Source organism: Plecotus auritus (assembly GCF_963455305.1).
Source record: "Plecotus auritus genome assembly, chromosome: 8".
NCBI classification, from domain to species: Eukaryota; Metazoa; Chordata; class Mammalia; order Chiroptera; family Vespertilionidae; genus Plecotus; species Plecotus auritus.
This window is the reverse complement of record NC_137782.1, coordinates 103,580,527-103,606,281: the sequence shown is the minus strand read 5'-3', so window position 1 is coordinate 103,606,281 and position 25,755 is coordinate 103,580,527. Positions and strand designations below refer to the sequence as shown.

The window sequence follows — 25,755 nt, the reverse complement described above, 5'->3', positions numbered from 1 at the left end:
TAGCAGGAATAGAGATTAATCCTTTTCCTACGTTTTAAAAAAGCCATTGTAGAAAATTTGCAAAATTAAGAAAATGCAAGGGAAATAGTTACTTTCATTTCAATTGCCCAAATGTCATCATAGTTAAAATTTTAGTTCAATTCATTTGATTTTTCAGGTACTTAAAAAATATACTTATGTTGATGTTGTTCAAACATTTAGATACAGTATATAATATAGTTTTTAAAACTATGTGTTACTTAAAAATAGCATTTCTCTTTTGTTCTAAATCCAATGTTTGGGAGTATTTGTACCAGGTTTCTGATAATTGGGCATTAATTACGACCAAAATGGTCCTCCTGTTCCTGTGTGCTTGGGAGAGAAAGGCCACGTCAGCACCCGTGTGCTGGGAGGCATGGTGCGGCAGAAGCCTCAGTCGCCTGCACCAAATGTACGCAGTTAATAATTGGATGGTGACATGTTCTCAATAATTTGAATGTCTCCAAAATGAACATGTGCCTGGATCTTCAGGAAGGGCAAACGGAGGTCAGACTCCTGGGTGTGTGGGTGCCCATGCCGCTGCCTGCCCCAGGCGTGTGAGTCGCAGTGTGTGCTTCTGCTTGCAGCTGGTGATGGAGTTCTGTGGGGCGGGGTCCATCACAGACCTGGTGAAGAATACCAAGGGGAACACGCTCAAGGAGGACTGGATTGCGTACATCTCCAGAGAGATCCTGAGGGTAAGGACAGGCACGGCTCTGGTGCCCACCGGGATCTTGCGTTTCCATTTTCACTTTCCTTGCCCCAAGTATTCCTTGCGTTATAACTGTACAGATCATTCTTGTCTTGACAACCAAGGGCTTTGTATCGCTAGCTGGCTTTGATAGTTTAAGCTACATCATGGTTTTGATCTAAAGAATCAAAGTATTCTGGCAAGTATCTAAAGAAAGTAGATTGAAACAGGAAATAACTTTTTCTGTATCTCTCTGAGTTCACCTCCAGGTGTTGAGAAAGTCAGAGTGGAGGGGAGAGAAAGCAGCCTGCTTTTCTCTGAGAGCCCGTGCCTGAGCTGCAGGCCAGCCAGTGGTGCCGAAAGCTGGCCCCTGGTCGTGGGGCTGGGCGCTAGCTGCTGGTCCATGCATGAGGGAAAGATCCAGTGTTACTGCTACCTATAGCCAACTAGAGGCTTGTCTTATGCTCTTAGAGGAGTTTCCATGCTACTGTTACAGCAGCTTCTGAAGACCCCCTGGGGGCAAAGCCGCCCTGACCACAGCCAGGGCCCTCCGTGCTTGCCCCTGGATTACACACATGAATGACTTGGTTTGATTTCATTTACCACCATGTTCTACTGAGTTAAACTGGAATCTAATTGTTAGGCTTCTCTCGTTAATATAAAAATTACTTTATTTTTTATTTGTAGGTGAATTTACCCCCATTTTTATATTGAAGTTTCATAGAGGACTACAGGTTTAAAAAATGCCAAGTGGAATTCATAGGGATAGGTTTTAGTTTCTTTTTATTTAGATACTAAAAGCCCAGTGCACGGATTCATGCCCCAGTGGGGTCCCTTGGCCTGGCCTGCGCCCTCTCGCAATCCGCAATCCGGGACCCCTCGGGGGATATCGGAGAGCCGGCCTTGGCCCGGTCCCTGCAGGCCAGGCCGAGGGACCCCACTGGGGCACGAATCCCTCCTTCCCTCTGAGATTCATCGGTCTGTTCCATGTTTCCATGCCTGTGGTTTCCTATCCTGCGTTGAGCATCTGCTCCCTAGTGGTCAGTGCATGTCATAGCTTCCAGCTGGTTGCTTAGGCCAGTGGTAGGCAAACTCATTAGTCAACAGAGCCAAGTATCAACAGTATGATTGAAATTTCCTTTGAGAGCCAAATTTTTTAAACTTAAACTTCTTCTAACGCCACTTCTTCAAAATAGACTCGCCCAGGCCATGGTATTTTGTGGAAGAGCCACACTCAAGGGGCCAAAGAGCCACATGTGGCTCGCGAGCCGCAGTTTGCCGACCACTGGCTTAGGCTTTTATCTATATAGATTTTACACAGCCCTTGACAATAGGAAATTCCCTTAAGAAAACGAGTTGTGTGGATGAAGTGGGAGAACCATCTATTTATAGTCACATTCAGATTTTATTATTAAAACATCAGGGTTCTGTCTAAGGCTACCACGGGGAGCAGAGTGTGAGGTAGGGAAGGCAGTGCACCTGCCCACTGGGATGGAGCACAGGGCGCGCACGGGTGTGCGGTCAGCTGTAAGGAAAACAGCCTGGTGGACAGGAGGGCCTGGCTAAGGCTGTGGCTGCTGGGGTCCTTCAGACTTGGTTGTGAGCCCTGCCCTGCTGCTTACCTGATGTGCACCCTTGGCAGCGCACTCGGCTTTCAGGACTGCCTTTCTCAACTGTGAAATACAGGTACCAAGCCTATAAAGGGAGTGCCTTCATCATGAGAACTCAATGTCAGTGTATCGGAGTCATTTGATGTAACACGTGCATACACAGCTAATGCTCATTTAATATTAGTTGTCCTTACGCTGTTAGAAGCACACACACATGTTTTCCTACGTGTAATTCCAGTGTAGGATTTCTCAAGCAGAGAGCTAGGTTTCACTGTAAATGTCTGAGGCATCAAATAAATGTATTTTAGACACATTTCTTCACTGTTTCATGCTTTTTGTCTTTTCCAAAGAGCTCGCAAGGTCAAAGCTGGAACAATTCTTTTTATTGATTTCAGAGGGCAAGGGAGAAGGAGAGAGAGAGAGAAACATCAATGATGAGAGAGAATCATTGGTTGGCTGCCTCCTGCATGCTCCTTACTAGGGATCGAGCCCGCAACCTGGGTATGTGCCCTTGACCGGAATCGAACTTAGGACCCTTCAGTCCGCAGGCCGATGCTCTCTCCACTGAGCCACACCGGCGAGGGCAGTTTCATGCTTTTCTGTGCACAGGCATACGTTGTTACCGGGTGTGTGCACTAAGCCTGTCTCGGCAGCATGTGCCAGCAGCCTGGTGTGTTCCCCAGTGAGCGCGTGGCTTCTGTCTTTCCTGTGATAAGTCTGAGTGAACGTAAACACACCAGCGTCTGGGATCCAGAAGCAGGCATGGAAGTGGGTGTGCATTTATCATGAAGGAATTGCTAGGAGTCATTCTGGTAAGGAGAGGGCAGTAGACTGGGAGGGTGAGCTCTCATGGGAAAGGAAGGCTGCGCCCCAGCAGAGGCTTGGGGCTCAGTGGCACAGAGAACCCCTGGAGAACATGCAGAGGGCCGGGCTGCTCTCACTCCTCAGTGGGGGTTGATTCGGATGCTGCTGCATTGAGATCACTCAGAAGGGTGTCTTGAGCGTGTAGAAAGCTCCTGGCCGTCCCACTGGACCTCTTGAGACCAGAAGGTTGACCGGCATTCCAGCCACTTCACGTTCAGTCTACACGACAGTTCCATGCATTTAGGTGGAAACGTATTTTTATGTAGGTGGGCACTTAGAGCCTTTCGTAGCCAATGCTGAAGGCCAGCCTTCGACTGCTTCTTGTTCTCTGACCACTGATGAGATAGTTATGGGGAGACTGCTCCCCACCTTTGAAACATTGATTCATTTGGTCTAGAACAGCCGTGGGCAAACTACGGCCCGTGGGCTGGATCCGGCTGTTCTATCCGGTTCTCTTGCTCTCCCCTCCGCTCCTTTACTTTGAATTTATATTAGTTCACATAAACACTCCATCCATGCTTTTGTTCCGGCCCTCCGGTCCAGTTTAAGAACCCATTGTGGCCCTCGAGTCAAAAAGTTTGCCCACCCCTGGTCTAGAATGTTTACTTGTGTGTATATTTGGATTTGTCATCCGTCTCTGCTAAGAAAGAATAGTTGCAGCTTGGTTTTTGACATGGGAGCCGCGAAACATACACGTTCCGTCTCTCCTTCCCGGGCACGCCTTACAGGAAACATGTGTTCACTGTTCAGAGAGCCGTCCTGGCACGGGGTGGCACTGGTGACAGCGTCGGTGCCCAGTGGCCACCCTTGGCTGTACAAAGCACAGGAGACACTCCTATGTGTGTTGCTCGTTAAGAATAAGAATACCCAGGCCACGTTTGTCTGAGGACACTTGGGTACTTGTGTTTGTTGCTAAGGTGATGCTATAGAAGTGTAAGAAGGGGTTGTGCAAATGAGCGGAAGTGATAAAGTAGGAGATAGGAAAGAAGTAGGGAAGCTGCGCATTTTTTGCCTCTTCCTTTGCTGTCACAGTTACTTCACGTGGAGAGGAGGCTTTCTTTCTAACTGGCCCTGTGGTGGCTCCTGTGTTAGTGCCTTTACCCCCGCCAGCGCCGTGGCTAACCCTGCACCCTCCCACGGCTGCACGCATGGCTGGTGGAGGCCGCGGGCAGCCCTGTGCTTGAGAACGAGTGTTGTAGAGCAGCTGTCTCACTTACTTCACAGTCTTCAAAGTCATGATAACAATAAAACCCACAAACAATGGGACGGGGAAGTCAAACTCTTCTCTTCAGTCTACCCCTCGGGACCAGGCCTTTCCCAGTGAGTAGGCTGCTTGTACGGAAGGAGGCGGGCTCTCGATTTTGCTTCTCGAGCTAAAGATGGGGCATGTGTATCTTTCAGACCATATTTGGATGCAAAATGTAGTTGTGTTCTTGCTCCCCCACTCAGAAGAGACTGCTCTTGGGCTTCCTTCAAGATACAAGGTCATCAAAAAGCACCATATGCCAGTAGGTCTCTCTCTGGGAAACAAGTACTCTAACACAAAGCTCTTTGATGGCCAGATTATTTTGCATTTGGAGCAGAGGTGGAATGATGCGCTGTGTGCTGGGGGACCCAGCTAACCTTCGCTTTCCCCTGGGATGTGTCTAGTTCAAACATACCTCGGGGTCACCCCCTGAAAGACGGGTGCACAGCATGGGAAAGGCACCGCCCGGTGCACAAATAGCACAGACTGTAGCCGCACGAGCACTGACAGTCATCCACAGCGTGTCTCGGGCAGCTGGAACGTGGTGACGCTACCCACAGGGACCAAGCCCACTGGAGCGGAGGGTGGGCACTGCTCTGCCTGTGGAGTGCTGTGAGCACCGTCTCCCGGGAAGCGCCCGAGATTGAATTATGTGTTCTAGCTATGGTCCACAAAGCCTGTGGCCGCACACGCCCTTCTCAGCAAGGGTGTGTCTTGGTGACTGACTTACAGAGATAGCCACTAAAGTTCAGTCTGTCTTCCTATTCAGGGCCTGGCGCATCTTCACATCCATCATGTGATTCACCGGGACATCAAGGGCCAGAACGTGCTGCTGACCGAGAACGCAGAGGTGAAGCTCGGTATGTGACGGAGGGCCGCAGGCCACGCCTCGCTCCTGGCGCAGCCAGCAGCACCCCCTGCCCGTTTGCATTTAGCCAACGTTCAGCCTATGCCCGCACTGTCTGTGTCTGCGCTATGTAACAGGTTATTGCTTAGCCTGGCTCCTCCCTTCCATCGTGCCCCCCCACCCCGCCACCCCCGTTCTCTGTGTAGTAGACAGACTCCAGTGTAAATCAGATCATGTCATTTTCCTGCTTCAAGATCACTAATAACTTTCTATTTAACTTTGAATAAAAGCTGCATTTCCTTCATGGCTCATAAACAGCCATGGCCCTGCTACTGCTAGCCTCCTTTTGTGAGGGCCTCACTCTCTTCTTCCTCAGTGACTAACTTTTATTTCCTGGGAACTTGACTCAGGGCCTTTGCCCACATTGTTCCCTAGGTTGAAGCTGCAGTGTTTTCTTCATTCTCATTGGCCTTCCCTGACCCTCTGATCTGTGTTGGGTCCCGCTGCTTATTTCCTCCATAATAATGATCACAATTTATAATTATAAAGCTATTTGTTTACTTATATTTCTGACTCCTTTATGAGAATATAAGTTCTGGGGGTACAGCGACCAGGATTGATTTATCTGCCAGAATATTCTTATGCAGCACCTGCACAGTGCCTTGAATGTGCTCAGTAACATGTGGTAGATGCGGGGTGGAGCCCATGGTGTCCTCCTGGATATGGTTTTAATGGTTCTCTATGTTCCGGTGGCTCTCTGGGTTTCCGGTTTCCCTTGCCTGGATCTCAACTCACTCGCACCCACTTTCATATAATTCTCCTGTCAGATTTAAACAGGTTTAACCTTGTTTTCTCCCTCTAAGTCATCACAAAAGCTGTGCTAAGAATCTAGTCCTCCTGTAAAAAGTTGTAGGAGCAGTGGCTAGTACTGAAAAACAAGATCTCGTCCTTGCTCTTGCACAGTGCCTGCAATTGCTGGCCATCTGTGGAGGAATAGTCTGCCTAGTGGGGAAGTCCCTCCCAGCTAAGATGGAGGCACTGGAATGGCTCTCACTCCTGACTGCACAAGCCGTGTGTTCCCACGCACCCCGCGGTGCCGCCTGTGCACCCCTTAGTGGTCACTTGCTGACCGACACCTGGCCGGCGAGTCTCTGTCTCAGAGAAGCCTGCACCCCACGAGCTGGCCAGGTGGCTCCTCAGGCTGACCCGCAGGCAGGAGTGGAACCTGTGCCCTGGGAGTGATCTCGGCCTCCGCCGGGAAGCTCAGAGGCAACCAGGCCTGGCAGCTCCCGGCGCAAAGAGGGCTGCTGGCTCCCTCTGGAAAGGCTGCTCGTCGTGCGGTGACCTGAGGGGGCTGCACATCCACGACATGCTCTGAAGACACCGCCTCCAGGTTCTCGTGGTCTTGTGTTTTTCTTGTTGGTTAGTTGTGTTTTCCGTTTTCTTTCTTTCTCCTCTTCCAGTCGATTTCGGAGTGAGTGCTCAGTTGGACAGGACTGTGGGGAGGAGAAACACGTTCATAGGCACCCCCTACTGGATGGCTCCTGAGGTCATCGCCTGCGACGAGAACCCAGATGCCACCTATGACTACAGAGTAAGAGGCGCCTGCGTGCTTGGCTCACGGGGTCCCTGCCGCTCCTGAGGGACAGGCTCTGTTTACACACCGCCCACCCTCATCCTGCCTGCTCCCTCAGGGAGGGTGCCTGGGCTCCTGTGGAGGTGTAGCTCTGTCAGCACAGTGTTTAGATGCTGCCTTCTCGTGTCCATTCTGCACCATCACCGTCTTCTTACTAAGGAACAGACTGCCTCCAGGGCAACCTGGGCCACTGGGCAGATCCTGTTGCAGAGCTCCCGCCTTTTTATTAGGTCATGAGTGTATTTGCATGACTGCAGTGCCTCAAGGCACATGGCTTCCAGGCACATGGCTCAGGCGTGCAGTCCTGATCCTCACGGAGAACCATATTTGACCCTCAGACTTGGGTTGAATATATTAACCCAAACAAGTTTTTAAAAAGTCCCCTGGCCTTACCTAACATGTCATAGTGGTTAATGTACCTGTTAATAATATTCAGAATTGCGTTCATATCATAACACTGTCCATTTCCACAGTGTCTATATATATATATATATATATATATATATATATATATATATATATATATATATATATAAAGCCTACGCAACCGTTACAAATGACCAGTCGATCGGTCACTATGACGCACACTGACCACCAGGGGGCAGATACTCAACACAGGAGCTGCCCCTGGTGGTCAGTGTGCTCCCACAGCCAACCTCCCGCAGTCACTCCCCCTGGCTGGCCCCAATCAGTCCTGATCTGCACCGGGCCTCTAGTTTATTATAAATACCCAGTTAACGAAATTTAATTTAAGCTTATGGTGTAGAGCAGTGGTCGGCAAACTGTGGCTCTTTGGCCCCTTGAGTGTGGCTCTTCCACAAAATACCATGGCCTGGGCGAGTCTATTTTGAAGAAGTGGCGTTAGAAGAAGTTTAAGTTTAAAAAATTCGGCTCTCAAAAGAAATTTCAATTGTTGTAATGTTGATATTTGGCTCTGTTGACTAATGAGTTTGCCGACCACTGGTGTAGAGGAATATGCATTTTATTTTTTTATTTGCTGAAGTATTTTCAAATAGATTATAGATTCTATGATTTTTCACTCTTTAATACATCATTCTGAACCTGCAAAATTTGCAAAAATTTTCCAATATTTTCATACATAAGAAAATTAAAAATGATTTTTAAAGACAAAACCCGTAGTTAGACCCAGCTGATCACCTGGATTAGCAAGGTTGGCTCGGAGGAGATGTGGTTGGCTTTGCTGCACTGGGCACAGGCATGCTGTGGAGGTGGTCCCTGGTCCAGGTGCTGTGCCCTCCCTTGTTCCCTGCAGTACAGAAACCTCCATGGAACCGAGGAGAGATGTGTGAGCCTCTCCTTAGTCTTGTGATCAAACATACGTGTTTGCATGCTAAGTAATTACAGGTTATTTGAAAACCATGAAACTGAGCAACTTTAGTGATTCCCATGTTAGGATAGCATATAAATAAAAGAATGCTAATGATAGCAATCCTTCATTAATTACTGTAAAAGCCTTATTTGGATTTTGAGAAATTGGCTGATGAACCTTTATTCATTCATCATCCATTGTTTATTGAGTGCCTACCACACGCCAATCACAATTCCTGGGACACAAAGGTGAATGAAATAGATGAAAATGCTTGTCCTCGTGGAGAATAAAGTTAAAATTCAGCTTCTCAAACTAAGAAAAGATTCCATGCACAGAAAGCCCTTGACCTAGTGCTCACTCCTTAGGAGTAGGCGGAGCAGGCGGGGTCTAGGCGGTGACTCTCACATTGGCACAGTGTTTCCTCCGCAGGTCAGGGCCTTGCACAAAGAGCCCTCCGCTGCTCACATTTAGCGCCCTCATGAAGTTGGAGAGGTGAACCTAAAAGGAAGCATATATCAGGGCCAGGGATCTACACGATCGAACTCTCATAAAGAAATGAAACACTGGACAGAAGAGCAGGCCGAGGTGGGGGGAGGGTGGCGGGGAGAGTGCTTGCCCAGGCACCACCTCTGCTCCCTCGTAGACACGAGTGGTTCTAATGAACAAATCACTTTTATCTTATCTTTATCTTACTCACTTAAAACAATTGTGTGTGTTTTTAATTTCCTGAGCATTTTTTAGTTTATACACCAAAGAATGCATTTGTCTCGTTTGTGTGAGTAAACAGCAGTGCTACGCTGGGGGCCTCCTATCTACTGTGATGGCCGTGACGTGCTGTTCTGTTTTGCAGAGCGACCTTTGGTCCTGTGGCATCACAGCCATCGAGATGGCAGAAGGTGCTCCCCGTAAGTAATGTTCTTTGTCGCTCAGTTGTTATCTGTGACGTACACCTCGCTTCAAGGTCTCGTAAAGAACAGCTTCGTGGATGAAGCCATTCCTGGTGGGGCGTCCGATGCAGGAGCCTAAGCGCAGTGAAGCTTTAGGTGTGAGAGGAGCCAGTGGGACCCACTATTCCTTCTGGAGATCCCAGTGAGCTCCGTAGGCTCCTGTCCTTTTTTAAGTTAAACTCCGATATGGGGCCTGAGATTCCGGTGAGTGACCTCAGGTAACAGGCAGGGATTTTTCTTTATTCCGTGAAACTGGTCCTAACACATGGAACTTAAGTATTGTTTGTGTTTTGACTTTACAAATAGAGGCAAAACTTTTTATCTGTAGAATAACATTTTTTGGTATTACCTATGAAATTTTCTTCTGCTTTGGATTAAATCAGTGACAATTTCATTTAACTGATTTTTTATCAGGGATGTGGTAGAATTGCAGAGAACAGGAAAAAATAGCATTTTCTGCTGGTTCCCCTAATAAAAAAGTATACACAAAGAATGTATAACTGTCTGGTAACTGGTTGTTGCTGAGTAAATTTTTGTTGAATGAATGAAAAAAAATTGCCAACAGCTAAGAATTAGTTTGCAGTACAGAAATGAATATCTGTCTTGAACACCATGTGTCCCTCGTGTTTCCTCCTGAGTGACTGACGTTGCCTGGCCCTGCCTTAGTTCCTTTCACAGTGGGAATGGGGTTGTCTTTTTTTTGGCCCCCATTTCCCAGCTGCCTTCTAAGATTCTCATGAAGGTAAATAAACACATCAAAGTGCCCATTGCCCGTTGTGCATAGAATTGTGTACCTAACGTGCCTTAATTGGGCGAGTGGTAGGAGTGCAAACAGTAACTTCACAGAATTAAACAATTCCCTTTTACCTAACAGGTGTGCCGGGTCATGTAGCACCAGTGTGTCCCTGAGCGGGCGGCCTCTCTGGAGGGCTGGCCTGTGCTCACTGCGGCCCAGCCTGTGAGCCTTCACAAGCAGTGTCTGATACTCCCCACAGCAATCCAAAGAATTAAACTTATTTCCATTGTCAGCTTGTAGATGATTTAGGAACTTAAGCTATTGAGTCTTTGAACACTTTGAATCAATATTTATCTTTGATTCATGAAAACTTTTCAGTGTCTTTTTGAAATTGTATATTCTTCTTGTGCTGGTCCTCCTTATATTTTGCTGTGTTTAAATGGGAAATTCAGGGTTTGCCCTAGGGCTCATAGCTAGAAATCTGGCCTGCTTGACACAAGAAAGCATATCAATCAGAGGACGGGCAGAGTGTCTGGTGTTTGAGTGAGTCCTAGAGATCAAGAATGAGTGAAATAAGTGCCATACTGACACGACCGTCTCCTCTCCCCAGCTCTCTGTGACATGCATCCAATGAGAGCACTGTTTCTCATTCCCAGAAACCCTCCTCCCCGGCTGAAGTCAAAAAAATGGTAAGCTACAAATGGTTTTGTTGTTGTTGTTGTTCTTTTCTTTAAAAAAAAAAAAAAAAAATTGTTCCTTTTTAGTTTTACTTCAAGTCAAAATTCTGGCCATTCTAATTCCCAAAGAGCAAGTGCCAGTGCCCCAGACACCAGTTATATGGATCTTTTTGTTCTGTTTTATTTTCCTCGATAGATTCTCTTTGTATTATGAAATAGTCACAAGTGGCCATATGAAACACTGTAACACGGTTAAAGAAAAATGTCCCATTTTAATATTTCAACACACTAAAGTTTGCTATATTTCTGAACATTTTTGCAGTAAAAAGCAAAGCTGAATGGACTTGTAGTTCCTCGGCTGAAATGGGATGTTAACATTAATGGTGCCCTTTACTGTTATCATTGCAAAACATTGACGTCAGGCGTCCTTCTTCATCCCAGAGCTCATTGGAAGGGCCTCTCTCGTTGGGCTGCTGCCTGCTTCTCCCTGCAGCTCTCATTTATTTGCTAAAGAAAAATTTGTGTTAGTGGAGAGCAGCGTGCCCTTTCTGAGAGCTGCGCGACCTGCGGTGTGGACTGCTGGTGTGGTGCCATTTCAATGTCGCCAAGGGAGCGCGTGCGCTGTGGTCTGAGCACGTTGCCCACTCGCTCCCGCCTGAAGTGTGAGCCTTCTCGCTCAGCCCCCTGTGTGCTATCTGCCCACTGTGCCCAGCTACCTGGTTTTGTTCCTTTCTGGAACTATTTCCCAATTAGTGTTGTCCTCTTAGGTTCTTGACGCTAACCCTGAAGTAAGCAGAAGACCTCGATGTTAAACCTGTCATTCTGGATTTGGTCTTTCGCTGTCCTGTCTGCTCTTTTCTTCTTGGCTGCTTCTCTGATGTTCGGTGGCTTCCGTTTTCTGTCTGGCTATGTCCACGCACACGTGTTTCTGCCTCTGTTTTTTTCCTGCCCCTCACTGTCCCTCCCCCAGCACATTTCCCCACCCCTTGTTTGCAGGCAGTATCTTTCTATTCTTTATATACTGTCTTGAACCACATTTAACTCCAGAAAACCGCGGTTGCTCCTTTATAGAAAGGTGTTAAGGCCGTGTAGTTGTGAAGACTCTAGCTCCAGTGGTCCCCCTCCTTCAGGGCTGCTGTCAGACATGATAACTGGACCTCCATGGGTGGCCAGCTGAGGGAGACCAGTGCCTCTCATGGAGGTCAAGGAGGAAGCCGGGGCCGGCTCACATACATCTGGCTTGTGCTGCGCTAGGTGCTGTCACTTTTCCCTTTCCTTTTCTCTGTCAGATTTTACTAGAGAGAGTGTAGCTCCATCTTCAGGGTGCCTTACAGTTTACAGGGCTTGTCAGCAGGGCTTCTTATGACTCTTCATCAGTTTGGGATCAACCACTACTATGTACAGAATACAGTGATGCAAAGGGACAGATGTGGCTGACGACAAATTCTTCCTGAGAGTTCTTGCCCAAACATTCCCCACTAAACTTGATTAGATGCCTGTGCAGCCACTGCTCCAGTTTACCCATGTTTTCTAACGCGGCGAATGGCTACAGACATAAAGGCCCCTCCTTCAGGGCTACTGTCAGTTTCTTCTGTGTAGGGAGAAGGGGCTCCAAGAGGTGATCAGGAACTCTTTGCCAGCAGAATGTAATGGTCAATTTTAAAGGATTTGCTGCAGACCCTCGATTCCCAGATGTTTATCCGTGGGCATGGTATGTCTTTGGAATCTTACTTTAGGGCTCCAACCTCAGAATTCCTGGTTCGCTAGGTCTGAGGAGGGGCCTAGGGCTGTGTATTTCAGTGAAGCCCCACAGTGACCTGTGACAGGGCGTTTCTCCACGGCAGCGAGGACCCTCCCTGCCATGCCCACAGGATGAAGCAGCAGCCTCCTTGACAGGGGCCTTCTCTGAGCCCAACCTGTTTTTCTATTCTGTTCTGTGTTTCATACTAGCACTAGGACAGGATTCATCATTCTTCAGTTTCCTACCTTTGTTCACGTCATTCCCTTCTCTCTGGAATGATGGCTTGTCTCACTCACCTTGAATACCAGAGGTCCTGCTTTATGCTGTCCGACCCACCCCCTTCTTCTCTGTGACGACACGTGCATACACCTCCACTGTATTCCCCGTGCGCTCTTCTCATAGAGCCGAGCATAAACAAGTGTCAGTTGTCGATCCATAAATATTTGTTGAATTGAAAAAAAACCAGTAGGTTTGAATGGAAATATAGGACAATAGAAGTGATTCTTAAAAGGAGTGAAGTAATGGGAAAGAATTGAACTAATTTTCTAATTTACATTTTTTTAACTGAATAACTCATTCATTCAACAAAAATTTATTGTGTACCTATTGTGGTCTGCCATCCTCGGAGCTGGGCATGTTGACAAATGGAGACTAGGAGCCCGTGTCAGCGCTGTGCCTTTTCCCACCAGTGGGGAGCAGGGCCATGGCGCAGTTCATTCGGTGCAGATGCCCTGAAGAAGGGCTCCTGCTGGGCACGTGGGGGGTTGCAGGGGAGGCTAACCCAAGAGGTGATGCCGGGCCGAGTCTCAGAAGGTGTAAGGGCCGAGGGTCTGAGCCATGACTCAGGCTGGGGGTCAGCAAGAGCTAGGCTCCTCTCAGCAAAAACCCAAGTGGCTGGTCTGAGAAATGTTGGTGACAGAGTTACTGCCCCCTTCAAACCATCGTTTCCATCAGCATAAAGAGCGAATGATAATCCAGTTTGAGGCTGGGATTGGAATGTCACGTTAACAGGTTCAAGAGCCCCAGCCTCTGGTCACTTACTCGGCTCCTTCTCTTTTGTTTCTATGTTGTCCTTGTCTTCCAGGTTCCAGACATCCATCCTCCACCTACCTTCGTTTTAGCAACTCCCCCCCACAACTAAGGGATTACTAAGCAACATGAAATTCAAACCCAGTTACTTTAGATCAGGCTCTGCGTGAGGAGGTGTGGCAGATGCCAGTGATCTGGTCCAGCCCCTGGACTGTGGGCGCCTGCTCCTGGTCCCGATCCTGAGCTCCCATTTGTCCCCATGCCATGCCTGTGCGTTCCCAGGGCGCCTCGCCGTCCGGGGCTCGTCTCTGCTTTCAGCTGATGTGCCACTGCTCTTTTGGAGGTTTGCTCTTTGTGGTAGACATTTGATAATCTTTTTACTTTCTCTTACAGGTCAAAGAAATTTTTTAGTTTTATAGAAGGGTGCCTGGTGAAGAACTACATGCAGCGGCCCTCCACGGAGCAGCTTTTGAAACATCCTTTCATAAGGGATCAGCCAAATGAGAGGCAAGTGAGAATCCAGCTTAAGGACCATATAGACCGGACCAGGAAGAAGAGAGGAGAGAAAGGTATTAGACCTGTTTTTATTTCATCTTACACATGTATATTTTGCCAACTAGGATAGGTTGCTCCTGCCCGCTGGGCTTTGCCCACAGGCCTGCGACGGGCCAGGTCCAGCAGCTGCGGGTGGGCCCAGGACCTGCGGGCCTCGCATGCTGTCGTTGGGCTCGCCCAGCCTTTGAGAGGCGGTGCCATGTGTGTGGCCAGGTGACCTTGTGGATGTGGGTGCAGACGGACCTGCAGCTGCATGTGACACAGGCGGGACCAGTTTCAGTTCTCAGGCTGCATTTTTCTTACCAGGAAACTGGTTTTAAATGTACGTCTCTGGAAAAAAAGTTAGAAATGTATTTTTTGTGAAGAGACTTTGTTTATAAATCTCTTCAACCTTCCTGGTTTTGATTGCTCCGTGGAGGGAAATTGGGAAATTGCTCACTGAAAAGCCAGGTACTGACATTAAGGTCAGGGTCCAACAGAATGGACTGTTACTTTTGGGGAAATGGCATAAAACCTGTTGAAGTGAAAGTAAGTTATTCATGTTGACACTTCGTCTGGTCTAAGGAGAGCCAGTTTTGTCTCCCTCTGCTGTGTTGTTTCATCAGTGTCTCCATGATTCACCTTTATAACTGTGGGAACATTCCATTTTGTTTTTTCTGCCATTAGTATCTACTTCCTGCTTCCTTTCTGCCAGCCTAGCGGACTCTGCTGCACTTTAGGGGGATCTCCGAGCACTAACAATAAACATTTTATTATGTATATATAAATGCATACATACACACACACACATCTCTTAAATCTTTATTGTTGAAACTATTCCATATGTCCCCTTTCTCCCCACATTGACCCTTCTAGTCTACCCCTGCCCCCTGCCTTAGTTTGGGCAGTTAAATCTCCTTCTTTTGAAATTGAGCATCAGAGTGGGTTTTCTGAATTTGCTGACGCTCTTGAGCCATTTTTCTTCTGTGTCCAGGGCTCTGGGCCTGTCCTGGCCTGCTCCTTCAGTGGACATCCTGTGGGGGTGTCTGGGATGCATAGATCTGCTCTCGCCTGGGGAATATGGCCAGGGAGTGGCCCTTCCCGTAGAATGTGCGGTCACGGGCCTCCTCCCCCACGCTCTGTACACATTGCTGTTTTCACCAGGAACATGTTGTTCACTTGCTCCTGGAGACTTGTTTGTGTGTGCATGTGTCATGATTTGTGAACAGTCCCGTTCGTCTTTTCTGAACAGATGAAACGGAGTACGAGTACAGCGGCAGTGAGGAGGAAGAGGAGGAGGTGCCCGAGCAGGAAGGAGAGCCGAGGTACACCAGCCGCTGGTCCACAGAGCGACGCGGGCTCTCAGAGGGCTCCCTTCTCCATAGCGGGCAGGATCTCACCTGATTCTGGAAGGGCCTTAGTAGCCTCCATTCTTCTCTATTTTTTGAAACATTTCTAGCTCTTCCCCACTGATCCTTTACCAAGATTCCATTTCCATTGCTGGCGCCCGTCTCCCCCCGCCCGCCCCCCCGCCCCAGTCCTTAGGGAACGTGTGGGCTGCGTGAGGTCCTGAGGAAGGGAGCCTGCCGCTGGCACCCAGGCAAGAGGCCCTGCATGCACATCGGCCGGGAGGGCCGCCATGGAGAAACTGCACTTTTACTTAGAACGTTTTTTTTGTTTTGCTTCCACAAGTGTGGTGAGCAGCATTCCGTTCCCTTTATTAGGTATACTCTGTCCTGACCCATCTCGTAGTCCATGGTCCTCTCTGCCTCCCAATGTACAGGGAAGCAGAAGGATGAAGAGTTGGTCATATGGACCTCGCGGTAACTAGTCAAAGGATAGAAGAGTTTAAAATTGTAGTACTGGTCTTGCCTGGCTCATGCTGCAACTACACATACTAACTAACCAACGGACTGCAGGCGGGCAGGAGGTGACACGCCTGGGGGCACGCGTGTACAGCTGGCAGCTTGAAGAGAGCATAGCAAGAAATAGGGGAGAATGTGTTGAAAAAACTTTGTAATGTCCCTTTCTTCATACAGAGACTTGAATCCATTTGAGACTAAAACTTTTAGTGATTTGAGTTGATGCCATGAGCAGCAGTTGTTTTGGGGTAGGAGCATCATCTAATGGAAGAGGCTGTGGAAGCAGATTCCTTTGCCATGTTACTCCATGTGTTTGGGAGTGGAGTGGGGAGACCAGCTAGGAAGGGTGCTGCTCAGTCAGTGCTTAACGCCTGGGGCTCCGCTGCTGACCCCGGACTCACGGGAGGTGCAAGGGAACACCTGGTGAGATTCATGTACAGATGATGAAAATGAAGGTACTGAAGGTTACGTGGTATTTCCTGCCCAGCAGACCCAGAATGATGTTACTATCACTGATGGAAAGTAAGGTGGTCAGAGAGGGATGCTCTCAGCTTTTAATTTTAGAGTTTGAGTTATGGGAGAGTCGTAGGGAGATGTACTCAGGCCAGGGTTTTAAGATATTTATGAGGTGAATGAAAGCAGCAGGTAAGTACTACTGAACTGTAGGTGTGCTTACTGCCCTGGACTTGTTGGAGGGTGCGTTAGGGTGATGGGAGATGGAGCCGCCCCTCAGAGGCAGCGGCCATCCTGAGCGCCCCTTCCTCCCGCAGCTCCATTGTGAACGTGCCTGGGGAGTCCACGCTGCGTCGCGACTTCCTGCGGCTGCAGCAGGAGAACAAGGAGCGCTCGGAGGCTCTGCGGAGACAGCAGCTGCTTCAGGAGCAGCAGCTGCGGGAGCAGGAGGAGTATAAAAGGCAGCTGCTGGCCGAGAGGCAGAAACGGATTGAGCAGCAGAAGGAGCAGCGGCGGCGGCTGGAAGAGGTAGAGAGAGGACATGTCCCCGTTGGTTTCTCTTTCTTTATTCACATGGGTCGCTAGACACTCACAGGGCATTGCCTGCAGCCTGGCCGAGCCCTGAGCCGCCGAGATGCAGGCCTTCACGTTCCTCGTGAAAACGCCAGGGGCCTGCCCTGCTGCTGCTCACACAGTGCTGGCCGGGCCGAGCCAGGCGGCTTGCCCTGGCTCTGAGAAGCCGCTCCCTGGAGTTCAGCTCAGGCTCCACCTGATTTCTTGTTGTTCTTGGCCTCTGGGTTCAAGTTTGGGTGTACATATTTGTCACCTGGCTGTGAGCACGCCACGTCCTGTGGTGGGAAATACATTTTGTACCACCTGCTCATTTACCTCAGAGACACTGTTAACATTGGTAATGTGGTTACAGCTTTTTCATTTTTAATTCACAGAAAAATTATTTTCCTATATTTCACTTGGGCCTCAAAAGAGGTTTTTGAAAATCTTTTCCTAACTGGTTTTATTATATATTTCACAGCTCCAAGTTTCTCATTCATGGTATTTCTGTCCACTTCATTTACATACTGTTTCACCTCTATCTTTCACTCCAGAAAAAGAATGCAAAACAGATATAGATATAATATCAATACTGGGCTTTATTCTACAAATAAAATAACACATGCTGTTACCCAAGTTACTTCAGAGTACATTTTGTAGGGGAAGACTTTGTTTCATTTTCTGTGTTTTAACCTGAATTCTGCAAGCTTTAAATTCTCCCCAGCCTTGGAAAACCCAGGCCTGTCTGCCCGAGAGATTGGGAAATTGATCCAGAGTGTGTGGAAGAGAACATAAGACAAAGCCTCCCTCTGTAGGAGGGACACTCTTTATGGGATGCCCTTGGCAGTGTATTTGCACACTCTGGGGATATTTTTAAAGCTGTTCTCAATGCTCTTTGAAAGTAATGGAGTGGATCCGAGGCTGCACATCACATGTTGAACACAGGACTTGTGGGGCTGCTCGGGTTCGGAGGCTCTTCCTAGTTGTTGACCTGGAACCTGCAGCATTGTTTACTGTCCTTTCTGACCATGGGCTGTCCTTCCCTTTAGCACAAGAAACAGGTGAGTTGGGTGGTTTATAACTTAAGTGCGAAGGCAGCTCAGCCAGAGCTTGTTTGTGGTCCCGGCCCAGGAGCTGTGGCCAGGCCAGGTGGTGGGTCCAGCTTCCTGCAGCCTCCGCAAGGCAGCAGGGCCTAAGCAGGACTTCTGCTACATGAGAACTTTGCGCTCGCTGCTAATATCATGTGGCCTTTAATGTCAGCTTCTCAGTGAACGTTCACACTCAGAGTTGCCTTTTTGCAACCCTTGTCAGGAAAGAGGAACTGCGTGCTGAAACGGGCATGTTGGCAGGAGCGTCCCCCCGGGGTGTGGACTCCTGGTGCGCGGGCTCTTTTTGTTGGCCTGGGGAATGAAGCAGTTTGGGAATATTTGAGCCATCAATGGTTTGTAGCCCTGAATTGTCATTAAAGGTTCAATCAGAACTGTTTGCGTACTAGGGATGTCTTTTGTTATTAACAGACAAAGTAGATAAAGGTGGTCGGCTCACTCATAAGACAAGTGACAGTTAAACCTGAAGGGAATAACTTCTACCTGTGAGTGCGGGAAGTAGAAAGGCCCACATGCTGAGATTATGGGGACACAGTGCAGCTGTCCTTTCTTTGAAACGGCCATGAGGTCAGGCCCATTGGGGGGTGGGAGGGTGGGGGGTGAGGATTTCTGCCAGCCCCCCTGTTCCTAACCTCCTGCAGGTGAGCACTTCTGCTCTGCCTGCACACACTCCCTCCCCCGCCAGGGCTCTGGAAAGTGCTGCTGCTGCCCTCTTCCCTCTGAGGTGTCTGTCTCCTCTCCCTGGCTCCTTTGTGAATTGAGGGTCTTGGAAGTCCTTAAAGATATGTTCCTGTCTTTCAGTTTTGCTGAAAGTGCAGTTTTTATGTTTGCCATTTTCTCTTGCTTTTGGCTGTCCCAGGAGGATGGGAGCCAAGAGCATGAGCGCGTTAGTCCTGGGTTTCCCCACGGTTCCCACTCGTGCCTCAGCGCCTGGCGGCTCCCTCCTGGCACAGGGCTGCTCGGCTCACTGCGTGTGTCGCCCGGGTCGGAGCCGTGGGCTGCAGATCCCCTTCCGCACAAAGTTCCCTGCCACCACCTTACCTTTCACAGCTAGATGCATCGTCACAGCTTGGGCTCATACAGAACATGGTCTCTAGCTTTTTTTCCGATCAAAATTGTACACGGGCCAGATTTTTCTCCCATTCTACTCTCACTTGTTTTTTCTTTTGAGCAAAAATGAAGAATATTTCATAGTATTGTCATTTTACCCTAATGGTTTGTGCTCTTTTTATTGAATCTTGATTTGATACCTATTAATTCTTCCTATTTATTCCCATGACATCCAGGTATTTGATGAATATGTTTTCTCTTTTGTTTTTAATTTTTTTATTATGATTTTGCAGAGAGAGAAGAAGGGAGCAATAGAAACATCGATCAGCTGCCTCCTGCATGCCCCCCACTTGGGATGGAACCTGTAACCCAGGCATGTGTCCTGACCTGGAATTGAACTGTGACCTCTTGTGCACAGAACAACGCTCAACCACCGAGCCACATGAGCCGGGCTATTTTCTCATTCTTTGTCTAAGTTTAATATAAAATTTTAGACAGAAGTTTGCCTTTGAGAAAAGCCTGTCGGTAGTCCAAGTCAAGGCCACTGCCTTAATTGATGTACTTGGATAAGGCTCCTATCTCCCAGTCTCTCCTTCACTTTGACCTCCGGGAGCTGTGGGTTACTAGTGAAAGCAAGACAGTGTGTCTGGTTTGCTGCGCTGCCTCTTTTCTTTCTAGAAAGGAGCCCATGGTGCCGTGCCGTGGCGCCACCTGCTGTTCCTTACTGAGTATAAATGACCTTTTTCAGTATAAATAGGAGTCAAAATCACGCTTTTTTTCTGATGTTAGAACTTACCCTTTTCTTAAAAAACAAACCAAGAATGTGGGAAAAGCTCAATTCCCTGTCTTCCAGCCCTGCCCTGGCCCGGCGTGTGCTCCTAGACCTCAGGAGTCGCTGTGCATCCGGTCAGGACCGCACAGCAGCGCGGCCTTTCCCTGCCACTGTTTCCCTTTCTGTTCTGTCTTTCCCTCCCTTCCTCTCCACCTTCCTCCTCTCTTTCTTTCATCTCTCCCTCCTTACCCGAAGATATTTTCCCTATTGATTTTTAGAGAGAGTGAAAGGAGGAAGGGAGAAAGAGAAGAAACATCGATGTGAGAGACATCAGTTGCCCCCCCACGAAATCCCATCAGGGCATGGAACCTACAGCACGCCCTTGACCAGGAATCAAACCCTTGACCATTCGGTGAGCGAGCCGAAGCTCTACCACTGAGCCACCCCAGGGCCCCCTTTCTGTTCTTGAACAAACACTGCTGATGGGATGTCCCGGACCTGCCTGTCCCAGAGTATTTCTGCAGGTATTTAAAAAATAACTGTCTCTATGACCTTTGCTTTCCAAGCGTCTCCGCAGACACTCTGTGACTTGGGAGCTGCTTGCCTCTGGGGGGCAGGGTGTCTGTGCTGTGCCTTTCCTTCCACCCAGGGACACTTTATTTCTGTCATTCTACAAATCCCAAAGTGACTTGCATTTTAGAGAGGGGGGTGGAAATTGAAGAAAGGAAAAACAAAGGAAGACAGAGGAAACTGTGTATGTGACATGGGATTAGTACTGAAGCTAAATGGAAACACTGGGAAAACATGTAAGTTTCTAAGAAAACAGTTAATAAACTCTGGCGTGTTTGTTGTGTGTCTTGGCTCTGCGATCTTGGAAGGCGGGTGAACGTCGCCCAGCAGTGTTCCTATGCATGCTAGTGAAATAGCCATTCCTCCCCTCTGTCTACTTCAGGGGTCCTCAAACTTTTTAAACAGGGGGCCAGTTCACTGTCCCTCAGACCGTTGGAGGGCCGGACTATAGTTTAAAAAAAAAAACTATGAACAAATTCCTATGCGCACTGCGGGCCCGGGACGAGTCGGCTGCTAAGCAGGACAGGCAGCGGCACCCGGCGGGCTGGATAAATGTCCTCGGCGGGCCGCATGTGGCCCGCGGGCCGTAGTTTGAGGACGCCTGGTACTTGGAGGTCTTGCTCGCCCTGGCGGCGGGCGTGTGGCCGCCTGCACAGCGCAGCTCTCGGCCTTAGGGCACCCTGTGAGTTCTTAGGTCTAGTGTTCGGCCATATTGACAGTTAAATTTTGTAAGAGTTAGTTTCTCACAGCAGATGCCACTTGTTGCCTAAAGATGGGGAGAGGCCGATGGCTTCTCTGCTCAGGGTTCGTCAGAGGCCCCACTTAGAAAAGCCCAGGTTTGGTGGCACCTGTGCCTGGTCCCGTGACCACAGAGTTCTTGGAAGTGGTGGACTCGGAGCAGAGTCTGGTTCTACTGAAATGAGTTTGTGCTAAAGCCGGGAGCCCAGTGCCATGTATTTAAGTGGGCCTCACTGTTACCAGTGCACATAGTTAGAAAAGTCTTCAAAATGTGAGGTCAAAGCATTGCTTTTTAAATGCCATCATCAAAGCATATTCACTCAGGCACGCTTGGAAAAGTTTAAGTAGGAAGGAAATCTCGTCATAATTTTAGAGATTTGGAAATCATAGCATCACGCAGTTTCTCAGTTTGATTTGTTTCTAAAGAATTACCTAAGAAAATAATGACCGCAGTTTGCAGATGCTTCAAAGCATTATGTCATGTTGATCATTCTCAGCATGTGAACCTGAAAAGGCATGTTTCTTAGACTTTCCTGGGTTTTGTTACTTGAAATCTCAGTATAAGGTTATCTGGGATGGGAGGCTGTTACTTAGTGGGTGTTTTATTTTTGGTCATTTTCTTGCAAGAGGACAGCTCTCACGTTAATCATGTATAAGGAGGTACTGACTAAAGCTTTTCTTTAACTTTTAATTACCTCCCGCCTCCCCCTCCCCCAGTAGAGGGCCTATTCTGAGTGGTGATTTTTATGGTTAGTGGTTTAAATTCTTGCTCTTGGTCCCATTTATGGTTCCCAGTACTAGAAGGTAATGTGGGAGAGGCGTCAGGACTGCTTGTGCACGGCCTTCGCTACAGCCGCCCAACCAGTCCCTGCTTAGCGGGCTGGTCCCGGGAAACTTACCACTTTCCACTTTGTCCTGTGAATTTTTAAAAAGTACATTACTTATCTTACCTGCAAACTCGGGGGAGAAGGGGCTATGTCTTACTCACCTTTATGTACCCTGGTACTTAATAGATATTTCCCAAAGGGGTGAATCGTGTGGAGTCCTTGGTGTATCTCTGGAAAGAAAGGGCTTGCTCATGAAATCTTCATCCATCCTTAAATGGACCTTAGGTCTCGGGGTTTCTCATTGGAGTTCAGAGCCACTTTAAAGCCCTTTAAAGGACCCGATAGACTGTCCTGGGCGTAAGGGGTGTGCTATGTACCCCGGGATGCCCTCTGCAGGTGTGAAGGTCATTGTCCAAGCCTTTGTGTACTCACTAGGTGATCTTGAAAAGGTGACTTCAGGTTTGGTTGGATTTTTTAGGACCTAGAGATGTGAATGGGTTCTTTAGTCTTTGCTTACTAAAGTGCTAAATGTTGGAGATACAGACACAACCGTTTTCACCTTGGATGTCAGGTGCGCATGTGAGGGTGTGATTTACAATTCAGAAAAGCACTTACTGGGATACTCACTACGGGCAAAACCTGCTCACGCTGCCTGCGGTTGCTTGTGTGCTTCTGCAGTGACCCAGCGACGGTTCTACACAGGAACCAAGAAGAAAAGCCTCAGGCTTCCATTTAACATGGATCACCAGTTAGCGCGTCCCCATTTGTGAGATGTTTGGTCACTGCTATTTTATGATGTGCATTTACTAGAATAATTTTTAATTAATTACATAATTTAATTATTGACTTTGGAAAAGTTGAACACAAGCAGCTTGAAGCTTACTGACGGGAAAAGCAAAAATGGCATAAACAACAAAGACAGCGAGACCAGGAAAGGAAATCCAATTGTGTTAGTGAAGACCAGACGCTAACACTGCAGATCCTGGGAGAGTAAAAAGTGGGTGGTGACATGTGGGCCAGTTATGCTCCCCACGCGTGCAGCCTGGCTGCTGCGCTCCCCCTGCAGGAGCAGGTGTGTTCGCCCAGAAAAGTGAGCCACAGGGACTCGGAATGGAGGGACCTGCACAGCTGTGGAGGGAGAGGCTGAGAGCGAGCTAGTGAGGTCTGGACAGGCTGTGTGGCTGTGGGGTGCTCCCCTCACATGCCGCACTTGCAGCCACCTCCTCCTGCACCTCCCTCACCCCAGGACAGTGGAGCATTTTCAGAATCGTGCAGACTGCTCTCCGGAGATGCTGGCCAGACCAAGGGTCACCAGGCCCCAGCGAGATGGCCAAACTGCTCACAGTCAGCGGCTCTGACGCTGAGGTTGCCAGTGCTGTCTGCAGCCCTCACTGTTTGCTTCTCGCTGTCTGAGGTGGGAGTGTACAGCCAGATTGCAGATCCCGAGAAAAAAGTCTTGAACAGGAAATATTCCAGGGTAAATTTTTCATTGTGACATGCAAAGTCCCTAAAGTCTTCTTCCTCGAGAAGTTATGGGAAAACATGTTCCAGCAAATAAAGAGGCTGAGAAGGGCTCCAGGAAATGGGATCACACACAGGAGAGTCCAGAGGGTTTCTGGTAAGTTGGTGGACAAGTACAGGATGCCGAAGCACAATCAGTCCAGCGTGGCATGGAAGAGAGGGCTATGAGAGGGTGACTCTCTAAGATAAAGAAAGAATACCTGATTTATTTGACCTTATTGAAGGAGTTTTGCCCTGGCTGGTGTGACTCAGTTGAGCTTTGCCCCATGCACTGAGAGGTCACCAGTTTGACATGCCTGTTTGCAGGCTTAATCCCAGTAGGAGGCAGCTGAACAATGTTTCTCTCTCCCTCTCCCTCTCCCTTCCTCTGTCTCTCAAAATCAGTAAAAACATTTATTAAAAAGAGGAACTTTATGGTAGTGTAAGAGACTTTACAGATGATTTTGTGATATGATGGGTCTGTAGAAAGTCAAACAAAGAAAAGGCAATTAACGCCTCAAAAAACTAAATGAAAAGTTACTTATACATGACTCATCAGCCTTGAATGTGGTTTTTCACTTGACCAGAATTGTCCCAGGACTAGATTGGAGCATGGGTTGCGATGGGATGCGCACCACGGACGGTGCAATGGATGTTCTTTGGGAGAAGTCCGTAGATGGTGTCTGAAGTGGAAAAAAAATTAACTCTATAAGCACAGAGATGTAACTACTGTGGCAAAAACTAAAAGCATTGACAGTACTTTGGCAATAAGAATTGAGAGTGAGAAGTGGGGTGGCTTGCTTTTTACACAAGCCTGATTGTTTTGAGTTTTAAAAGTACTCTGTACTTTGATTTAAAAATGTAAAACATGAATAAAATGGAAAAGCTACTTATAAAGGCACTAGAGGCCTGGTGCACGAAATTCGTGCATGGGGGTGTGTGTGTCCCTCGGCAAAGCCTGCACTCTCTCCAATCTGGGACCCCTCGAGGGATGTCTGACTGCCCGTTTAGGCGTGATCCCAGTGGGATCGGCCTAAATGGGCAGTCGGACATGCCTCTCACAATCCAGGACTGCTGGCTCCCAACTGCTCGCCTGCATACCTTCCTGATTGCTCCTAACTGCTTCTGCCTGCCAGCCTGATCACCCCCTAACCACTCCCCTGCCAGCCTGATTGATGCCTAACTGCTCCCCTGCCAGCCTGGTCACCCCTAACTGCCCTCCCCTGCAGGCCTGGTAACCCCTAACTGTTCTCCCCTGCAGGCCTGGGTCCCTCCTAACTGCCTTTCCCTGCAGGCCTGGTCGCCCCCAACTGCTCTCCCCTGCCGGCTTGGTCACCCCTAACTGCCCTCCCCTGCAGGCTTGATTGCCCCCAACTGCCCTCCCTTGCAGGCCTGGTCCCTCCCAACTGCCCTCCCCTGCTGGCCATCTTGTGGTGGCCATCTTGTGTCCACATGGGGGCAGGATCTTTGACCACATGGGGGCAGCCATCTTGTGTGTTGGAGTGATGGTCAATCTGCATATTACTCTTTTATTAGCTAGGATAGAGGCCTGGTGCATGGGTGGGGGCCAGCTGGTTTGCCCTGAAGGGTGTCCTGGATCAGGGTGGGGGTTCCCTTGGGGCGTGGGGCTGCCTGGGCGAGGGGCTGCCTGGGCGAGGGGCCTGTGGTGGTTTGCAGGCCGGCCACGCCCCCTGGTGACCCAAGAGGAGGCCCTGGTATCTGGGGTTTATTTATCTTCTACAATTGAAACTTTGTAGCCTGGAGCGGAGCCAAGCCTTCTGCTTGCTCCTTGGCGGCAGCCTTTTTTTGGGGGATTTATGTATCTTCTGTAATTGAAACTTTGTAGCCTTAAGCGGAGGCCTGGGCCTGCCAGGGTGTGCGGAAAGCTTGGCTTCCTCCATAACCGGGGGCAACCCTAGCCTCCTGCTCTTTCCAGCTCTGTGGCTGCTGCCATTTCTGTTTGGGTTTATGTATCTTCTATCATTGAAACTTTGTAGCCTTGAGTGGAGGCCTAGGCTGGCAAGGGCAGGCGGAAAGCTTGGCTTCCTCCATTGCTGGGGAAACCCAAGCCTCCCTCCTGCTCTCTGTGGCCGTAGCCATCTTGGTTGGGTTTATTTGCATATTTGCTCTGATCGGCTGGTGGGCGTGGCTGGTGGGTGTAGCGGAGTGAGGGTTAATTTGCATATTACTCTTTTATTAGATAGGATTTTAAATTTGCCTCTGAAATCAGACTTCGCAAGCAGGCTGGGATCCCTGCCCTCAGTGCAATTGGAAATAACCAAGACATTGGGTTCCGCACATTTCAGCACTTTGGAGCTCACGGCCTTTGTGAGTGCTTTCACCTGGAGCCAAAGCCAGAGGATGTGCACCAGGCCCTCCATCTCCTGAGACCCCAGCTGATGACAGTGCAGGGAGAGAG

At 48.8% G+C, this 25,755-nt stretch overlaps 1 protein-coding gene across 50 annotated transcripts in view; it reads left to right on the top strand.

Moving 5' to 3' along the window:
- The window catches only part of MAP4K4 (mitogen-activated protein kinase kinase kinase kinase 4), a 183,695-nt gene that overhangs the window by 116,910 nt on the left and 41,030 nt on the right, over window positions 1-25,755 (top strand). For all 50 annotated transcript variants that reach the window (XM_080684139.1, XM_080684138.1, XM_080684145.1 and 47 more), the window contains exons 5-12: window positions 606-716; window positions 5,199-5,289; window positions 6,740-6,870; window positions 9,093-9,147; window positions 10,536-10,614; window positions 13,766-13,941; window positions 15,159-15,231; window positions 16,539-16,749. In XM_080684139.1, coding sequence (XP_080540265.1) covers window positions 606-716; window positions 5,199-5,289; window positions 6,740-6,870; window positions 9,093-9,147; window positions 10,536-10,614; window positions 13,766-13,941; window positions 15,159-15,231; window positions 16,539-16,749 — 927 coding nt within the window. The remainder of the gene's footprint in view (window positions 1-605; window positions 717-5,198; window positions 5,290-6,739; window positions 6,871-9,092; window positions 9,148-10,535; window positions 10,615-13,765; window positions 13,942-15,158; window positions 15,232-16,538; window positions 16,750-25,755) is intronic.